Source organism: Chrysochloris asiatica, unplaced genomic scaffold (genome assembly GCF_000296735.1).
Source record: "Chrysochloris asiatica unplaced genomic scaffold, ChrAsi1.0 scaffold00113, whole genome shotgun sequence".
Lineage (NCBI taxonomy): Eukaryota > Metazoa > Chordata > Mammalia > Afrosoricida > Chrysochloridae > Chrysochloris > Chrysochloris asiatica.
In genome coordinates, this window is record NW_006408631.1 from 7,976,518 (window position 1) to 7,985,313 (window position 8,796).

General features: G+C 36.6%; 1 protein-coding gene across 8 annotated transcripts in view; it reads right to left on the reverse strand.

Moving 5' to 3' along the window:
• MBNL1 (muscleblind-like splicing regulator 1) overlaps positions 1–8,796 on the reverse strand; it is a 186,093-nt gene that overhangs the window by 17,571 nt on the left and 159,726 nt on the right. For 5 of the 8 annotated variants that reach the window (XM_006867973.1, XM_006867969.1, XM_006867974.1 and 2 more), the window contains 2 exons: positions 2,574–2,831; positions 317–470 (listed from right to left, as the gene is read on the reverse strand). In XM_006867973.1, coding sequence (XP_006868035.1) covers positions 317–470; positions 2,574–2,831 — 412 coding nt within the window. Of the gene's footprint in view, positions 1–316; positions 471–1,367; positions 1,422–2,573; positions 2,832–8,796 lie in introns of all 8 variants that reach the window. The other 3 variants (XM_006867967.1, XM_006867968.1, XM_006867971.1) reach the window with 2 other exon arrangements.

The following is an 8,796-nucleotide window of genomic DNA, read 5'->3' on the forward strand; positions in this document are numbered from 1 at the left end:
AACAGTGTTGAGGAAAAAGGAAAAAAAAAGAGAGAGAGAGAGAAAGAGAGAGAGAGAGAAGAGAAGTGTATTTCAATTCCAAATTACACAAATAAATATAAAAACACCACTGATCTCTCAGTCCTTGTCATTATACTAGAAACTTCTTAGCTTTTAAGCAAAACTGAGATACTTCACAAAAATTCCCACTGCTGACCAGCTTACCTTACATGGTATCTAAGACTAAGCATTAATCTGGGGTATGGCTTATCTGTGCTACCAGCAGAGCTCTATATCAATTGTCAGATGCATTTAATAATAAACCCAAACTCCTTACCTGGTGGGAGAAATGCTGTATGCTGTTGTAACTGCATGTTGGCTAGAGCCTGTTGGTATTGGAAAATACCAGTGTTAAAGACTGCGGTGGCACCGTTGGTTTTTTCAAGAGCAGGCCTCTTTGGTAATGGGGGAAGTACAGCTTGAGGAATTCCCTGTTTAGTGAATGAGTATAAAAAACAAATACCAGTAAAAAGAGAAAAAGAAAAAAGAAAAATCAGTTGAAGGCTAAAATTGTTAGGAAGCATGAGCAAGCAAGCAGCAGAGCACTTAACTATCCAAGGAGGGGTTAAATCCAATAAACAAAATTAAAGGAAAAAATAAGCAAGATAAAAGCTTTGAGAGAAGCATTATTATTTTTTGTTTTCCAAAACAAATCCCCACTAGTATGAGAGCACATGTTATAATGTGTTAAAGTGTTTTAAGTCCCATAATGCTTCAGGCTTTCTGTGAAAAGCCATTGATTTGGGAAAAAAAGACAAGCTGCACTGCACGTTCCATGAGGATCGACAAGGATAAGCAACGTTAATAGTTAATTATACAGAGTGACTGAAACAGATAAAATAGAAATTAATCCCACTCTACTCCTCCCTCCAGATCTATTTAGACATGCAAATGTCCCAAAATGTCCCAGAGCATGCACGTTTTTTTTCCCTTCTATACAGAATTATAAATATTAAAACATAAATAATTCTATCTCTAAAGCCATGCTAACCAAACAGGTACATAACTATACAGTCAAAAATACACTTTTAATGTCCTCCAAGTATTTCATTAGAACATTCTACAATGTAGTTAAACTGAATGTGGGCTGCTGGGCTTTTGGAATCTTTCACTATATGATATCCATTTATGTACTTGTATTATATAGTCTTTCTACTAATTTTGTCAGGAAACCACACTCAGTTTTCCATTGTACTTTACAACTTTATAAAAGGAAAAGGAATATATATATTATAAAATCAATAAAAAACAAAAACGGAAAAAAAAAAAACAAACTTGTATCTACAATAAAGCTACATGCCAAGCTAAAAGGTGAAAGGTCATAGTACCAGGTCAAAGGTTGCCTCGAGGGGTCGCTTCAGTGATTTGACAGCCGACTGAGTCTTAATTAGCAGGCAGCGAGCACATGATGGCAATGGGCCAGTGGGGTTCAAGCGCATTAACATAAACAGCAAGCAGAGGTGCATCATGGGGGCAGCAGTGCATTTTTGGGTAGGTGAGAAAAAACAAATAAAAAAACAAATCATCGGAATGCCATATACAACGAATAACAAGACTAAGCATGCACAATAAAGGCACTACTGAGTTGTTATTGGGAGGATAACTCCTCTTTGTAGTTAATTACAAACAAGATACTCTAACAGAAAAAAAAGGAGTGGAAGGGAAAGTAGAGAGAGTCTGCCTTCTGTATTTTTGCTCAAGTATCCATAACCAAACACAGAAAAGACCTCTCTCACAATTGTTTTACTGTGCTATGAAATAACTACACAGTAATGATTTTATGAATATTTTCATGATTAAGTCATGTGTTTATGTAAAAAAGGACAACATTAAAACAGCTAAGCAAAGAACAAAGAATGGGCTCATTAAAATTTACCTTAAGAATATAGTTCAGCACCTATTCTTAATGATCCAGTTTCTAACTCCTTGACTACTGCTGTCTTTGTACTATGTATATAATGGCATAGTCAAACTCCTATAGTTTTACAGTTAAGTTTATGCCAAATTATTCAAGATAATCTAGGTAGCAGTGTTCAAAATCTCATAGCTAATGCTAAAAACAATTTTGCTGAAGCAATTCGCCTAAATAGTTTCAGATTATGTTATTGTTAAAAGCAAGATATATGTAGAGAAGAGTCTTGATGTGCAAAAGAACACACCGAAGGATAATGGCTGATTAGATGGCACACAGAAATAAGAAGACTGAAAATGGCAATATTGTTAAATTGAAAAGGGGACAGGTGGTTCTTTACAAAAGCAGAAACTTCAGAAACCCTACATCCAGAATAAGACAGAGTATTAGGAGTTAGGCCACGGGAAGGAGCAATCTGAACCATTTGAGGAGTTACCCTCATTTCTGTGAGTGGTAACTTCTTTATGAATTGTCTGGGATACCTGAACAAACATATCTTTAGCAAAAAAAAAACCAAAAAAATAAAAACGTTAATAAACGAATAGCATGTGGTCAGATATAGTTGTTCACGTTGCTCTTCTGACTGCTAACAAGGAGAGAGTGAGCTGCTATCTCTACTCACCATGGCAGCTGCGGTGGCTGCAGCCTGTGCCGCTGCAGCTTGGTTGACCTGGTATTGGGCAGCCTTAATCTTGGCTTGCAGATGTGCGGGAGGATGAAAGTATTTGCACTTTTCCCGAGAGCATCTCCCTTTGATGTAATCCATACACACAGTGACTGTGTTGTCATTGGTGTCAATCATTGTGCTGTCAGCAGGATGAGCAAATCGACAATCGTTTTCTCCTCTGTTGCAATTGCCACGCTGGTACTCTCGACAAACCTGCGAGGTCATTAAGTGCAAGAGGTTCAGTCAACATGGACATGCAGATCCTCTCGGAAGATAGTAACTTACAATGCAAAAGAAGGATTAGAGGGTTATAGACGAAAGGAACAGAGAGAATTCACAAAGAAAGCACAACATACTTGGAGCAACAGTCTCAGTTTAGTGTACAAATTATAACCCCATTTCAGTGAGATGCCCAGAGGAAAGAAAACGCATTTGTAACATCAATTATGGCAAAGCATCTCATCTAGAATTGTATTGACATGTCAAAGAAAAAACAGTACGTTTACAATGAAGAAACCTGGCAGGCACCCTTGTAACTCTGTGATCAAAGTTAACATCAGCTGTAATGAGTTGTAATGACATCATGTATACAACTTGATATGTTACACTGACAAGGGCACACATCACTGCAGTGGTATTACTCCTGAAAATCCATAACCTAAATTTAATAGTGAGGCAGCACCAGACAAACCAAGACAAAAAATGTTTTAAAAATAACTGATCAGTACTTTTCCCAAGTGTCAAGGTCATGGAAAACAAAGACAGACTAGGACTTTGTCACAGGCTGGAGGAGACTAAGTGCATTGTGGATCCTGGACCAGAGAAAGAATAATGGACACATAGAATTAATGTCGGGAGATTAGTTAACAGCATTATATCAATGATAATTTTCTGATTTTTGTAACTGATATTATGGCCATATAATGTTAATATGTAGGAAAATTGGGTGACGGATGAAGGAACTCTTGGTTCTATTTCTGAAAGTGTTTTAAAAGTCTGAAATGATTATAAATAGAATTTTGTGGTTTTTTACTAAAATATTTCCAGGAGCTTTGTTTTGGTCATTAAAAGATTCACCTAGAAAAATACATGAGACAGAAGTAAATAGACTGACTTTTCTTCTTTTACGTCTGGTTTAGATCTGTTTAATTCCCATGGGGACCCGCAGGATACGCTTAAAGTGGATTCTTTCTCATTCATCTGCTCCACGTAGTCTGACTCTTACTGTTTGTTTATCATTGTGCCTGTTCACAGGCTGTTCTTAGCATGGTCTTTATTTTGGATCCTTTCTTAGTTTTTTACCACAAGAGGGCCATCTAAAACATAGAATGTTCTTCTAGTAGTTCTGGTTCCCTACTTCTACTTCCAGGAAACCATTTTTATTTTTCCAAGTACTTTTTCACAAACTGGGAAAAGAGAGACACTAAGTACTTTAATGTGGAGAGTTAAGCAAGAAAGACAAATGCTAACCATTATTATTTAAAATGCAAAGGTTACTAAATTTGTGTAAAGAAATTGACATTTAAATCTTGGTTGTTTTTCTCCAAGATTTTCAAATCCCATTATGGAGGAAAGAGGCTCCTAAAATGAGCTCTACCATTTAGAACATGCTACACTTTAAATGATAAGTTGCACTATTTGGAAACCTCGGGCTTGCTAAGGTTCTTATTTGACTACATGCATAGCAATGAGCCAGCACCATTCATCACTTCATTAAATTTAATTTAAAAATATATAAATTGAATAACTATTATTTACTGGACATTCTGGACCTGGGATGGCGCTGTAGGATAAGCACTGGACTGCTAACCACAAGGTCAGTGGTTCAAATACAACAGCTGCTCCTTGGAAACCCTATACGGGGACGCTATAAGTTGGAACTGACTCTAGGGCATTTAACAACAGGATATTTTGAGAAATGCTTAAGAGTACAAACATGACTTAGGTACCCTAAACCAAAAATTCACAAACACTGAGTTGATTCTCACTGTGACCCTGTAAGAGGTTTACGAGGAGCATTTGGTGAGTTTGAACCAACAACCTTGCTGTTTGCTTGTCTTAGAGTACCACACCAGGGGTGATGGTGGTTATGTGCCGTGAAGTCGGTTCCGACTCATAGCGACCCTGTATGGGGTTTCCAAGGCTGTAAATCTTTACGGGAGCAGAAAGTCTTATCTTTATCTTGTAGAACAGTTGGTAGTTTCAAAGTGCTGAGGTCAGCAGCCTGATTCGTAACCACTATGCTACCAGAGCTCCTTACACCGGGGTAGTAATATTTATTACTGCATTTATTTATCTTGAACAGAAGAAAATAAGTTAGTCAGGAATTTATATTTTGAAAAGCAAAGTGGACCAAGGTATTGCCCAGAACAAGTCTTCTACCCTCTGGATGAGAATCAGAATCAGATGTGGAGTTTTTCTTAACATGGATTCTCAGACCCAAACTAAAATGTATGAAATCAGACTCATGAATATAGACAGAAAGAGAGACCCACCTATATCAATCAAGAATAAATCCACATACACACACGTGTATATTACACTAGGACATTAACAAAAAAACTACTTTTTGCTTAAGCTAATCTGTCAGTGCAGTCTCATCCAATAGGAAACAAGCCCAGGGTCTAAAAGTCACTACCGCTACTAGCTTTTCAGAGAAAAGATCCTGCTTTTTAAGCATCTGCTCACAAAGGATCTAGCAGTAGGTGAATAAAGAAAGCTCTTTTTAGGAAACGATTATCATACTCTCTGCCACAATGAAAAGATAGAAGATCTAAAGTCAGACTATGAACTTGTAGGTTCTTTATTGTTGTTGTTAAGTGCCATAGTTTCTTAAACAATGATTAAAATCACATTATTTGTTCTTATTGCAAAAACAAAGCAAAACAAACCATTTAGAGGTCAGTGTTGATTACAGAATCTTGGGCTTCATTCTCCCAAAATACAGTCAGCATACGTAGACCTTGATTTTTCATTTTTCTATCTCAGTATTATTTTCAGTAGTAGGAATTTAAATTTTGGTTGCATAAAATATTCAATGTAAGACACATTCTTATTCCCTCTCTCCACTTACTGAGTGTGTGTTGCATTAACTAAGAGCATTGAGCTTATTATAATTTTATGTTAATTATATAGTATAAATGATTAATGTGCTTGGCTACTAACTGAAAAGATGGAGGTTTGAATCCACCTCAGAAGAAAGGCCTGAAGATCTACCTATTAAAAAACAGGCACCCAAAACTTTATGGTATACCATTGTCCTCTGATACACATGAAGTCTCCATGAGTTGGAGTTAACTAATGGCAACTAGTACTGGCTATGTTGTTGTGGGAAGTATTAAAGAATCCTAACAATATTTAAGAAAAGTTTATAACTAAGTACTGGGTAAGAACTTGTCCCCAAACCAGATTTCAAAGAGTTTAACTCCTTTTGCATATTTGATTTTACCTGTTTAGCAATTTTATTTTTCTCCAGCTTAATGCTTCTCCTCATAAAAACAAACAAAAGTTTCAAAAGAAGTATAAGAAATATACTAAAATACCTGCTTGAACATTATTCTCATACTTGTTATACTTAAAGAAAATGTCTCATCAATAAACTTGCACCAATAAAGACTATAGGCCAGGAGACTATAAAAGTCTGGTAAGCATTAGATGTGCAACTAAATTGTTGAGTACCCACTTTCTGTGGAGTCAATTCCAAGTCACAAGAACCCTATAGGACAGAATAGAATTGTCAGGTACCTAGCCCCAAGCTTTGAAACACTAAAGACAAAAAACAAAAAAAATTCAACTTAGTCTTCAAGTCAATTATAACTCATGGAGACCCCACGTGTGGGCAAACAGAACTGCCCTCCATAGGATGGGCTCTTTCAGAAACAGATCACCAGGTATTTTGTGGGTGGGTCTGAAACACTGATTTTTCAGCTAACCACTTGTCCCACTCAGGGACTCCATTTATGGGATACAGTTTTCCCTATGTTGTTATTAAGTGCCTTTGCATCAGTTCTGACTCATAGTGACCCTGTATAGGGTTTCTGAGGAGCAGCTGCTGATCAGTAGGTCCAGTGCTGATCTTATAGCACCACATTAGGAGTCCCTCACCATCAATAAATTGGATCAATTTTTTGACTGCTGAATATGGGTTTTGACTGTGTCTTAGATAAACTCAAGAAAACTTTACTTTATCTGATCCTCCCAAAACAACTCTTAGATGTAGTTTAAAGTTGAATCAGAATCAACTTGGTGGGTAATCAAAATTGACAAACAGAATTCTGAACAAATTTAATTTCATGATTCAGATCAGGAAAATTATTTAGAACACAAAAGTGAAATTAAATTACCTTCAATTTGCAATCCCAACATTATATTGTTATTTTTTCTATTTCATCTATTCCTCTAGATGAATGCACTTTCAAATAATTTTAACTATAGTGTGGAGTCCTGGTGGGATGTCGTAGGATAAACACTTGACCTTAAGATGTTTGAACCACAAGGTCAGTGGTTCAATCTCACCAGTCACTCCTTGGAAACCCTATACAGGGTCGCTAGGAGTCAGATCCACTTTTAACAACAATAGTATAGCTACTAGATGGTGGCCTTTTCTGTTCAACACTATAAACATTTTCTCATTTTGTTACATAGTGCCCACAGTAATTCGCTTTTGATAATGGCATTAAATTTCATCAAATTGTTGTTGTTAAGTGCCCTCAAGTTGGTTCTAACTCATAGGAACCCTGTACAGGGTTTTGGAGGAGTGATTGTGGAGTCTGAACAGAAGACTTTGTGGTTCAAACCAACCTTGTGGTCCAGTGTTTTATACCACAGTGCTCCACCAGAATTCTCTATATACAAATGTTGACATTAAGTGTTGTCGAGTTGGTTCTGACTCATAGCAACCCTGCATATGGTTTCCAAGGAGTGGCTGGTGAGTTTGAACCAATGGCCTTATTCAAATGGACTTGCGGTCTAGTGCTTTATCCCACAGGACCCCATGTATCTTTTCTTTCAGAGGACATATAGATTATTTCCAATATCCAGTCTCCTTCCCCCAAAAAAACTTTTAAAAGTAGATTCATGTTTACTATAAGGTTTTTTTTTCTTTTCTTAAATCATTTTCTAAAAATAAATGTGCAGAAATGGCACTGGGTCAACATCACTATATCTTGGTAAGGAAGCATGGTGGCCCATAGGATACACACTGAACTTTGAACCATGAGGTTGGCCGTTTGAGCCCGCTAGTGGAGCAAGATGAGGTTTTATGCTCCTGCAAAAGATTTAAAGCCTCAGAAAACCTATGTACAGGTTTTCTATGAGTCAAAACTGACTCCATGACACTTAACAACAATAGCTTGGTAAGTGGTTTTCAAATCTAGATTCAAATAACTCCATCAACTTATCTAAACACATAATAGGTTTTAATCAAGAAGTATAAGTTTCTTGCATCCTTCGTAACTCTTAAGGCACGATTTGTTGCATACATCAGGTTGCTGTTATTGTTGTTATTGATAAAAGCCTTTGAGTCAGTCCCAACTTATAGTGACCCTGTATAGGGTTTCTAAGGATTTAAACATCTGTGGGAGAAGAAAGTCTCACCTTTCTCCCAAAGAGCAGCTGGTGGGCTCGAACTACTTACCTTATGGTATGCAATCTAGTGCTTATGGTATGGATCCACCATGTTCCCCGTATATCATCTAAGTGTTTAAAACTTTCTTAAAAATGGATAATATTTGGCTTTTAAAAAAATATAATTTCAATGGCAATATTCACTGAAAACATTTAAGTATCCAATTCCATTTCCAGAAAACTATCTATAAAATAATTATAAACTCAAAATAATTAAAAATAAATAAAAAAGTACTTCTCAAAGAACTGTGAATTAATTCTATATAAACATTTTTAAAAATTAAATGGCAGTGGTGTACTGGGAAGAGGACAGAGTTTAGAGTCCGGAAATACAGGTTCTTGTTCTTTACTACCTAAAGAATCTTGGATCATTCTCTCAGAACTTTTAAATGTAATTTTATCCTGTATAAAACGAAGACATCATTAGCACCTACTTAATAGTAAGGAGCTCTGGTAACGTAGTGGTTACGAATCGGGCTGCGAACCTTAAGGTCAGTGGTTCGAAACTACCAGCCGCTCCGCGGGAGAAAGATGAGGCTTTCTACTCCCGTAA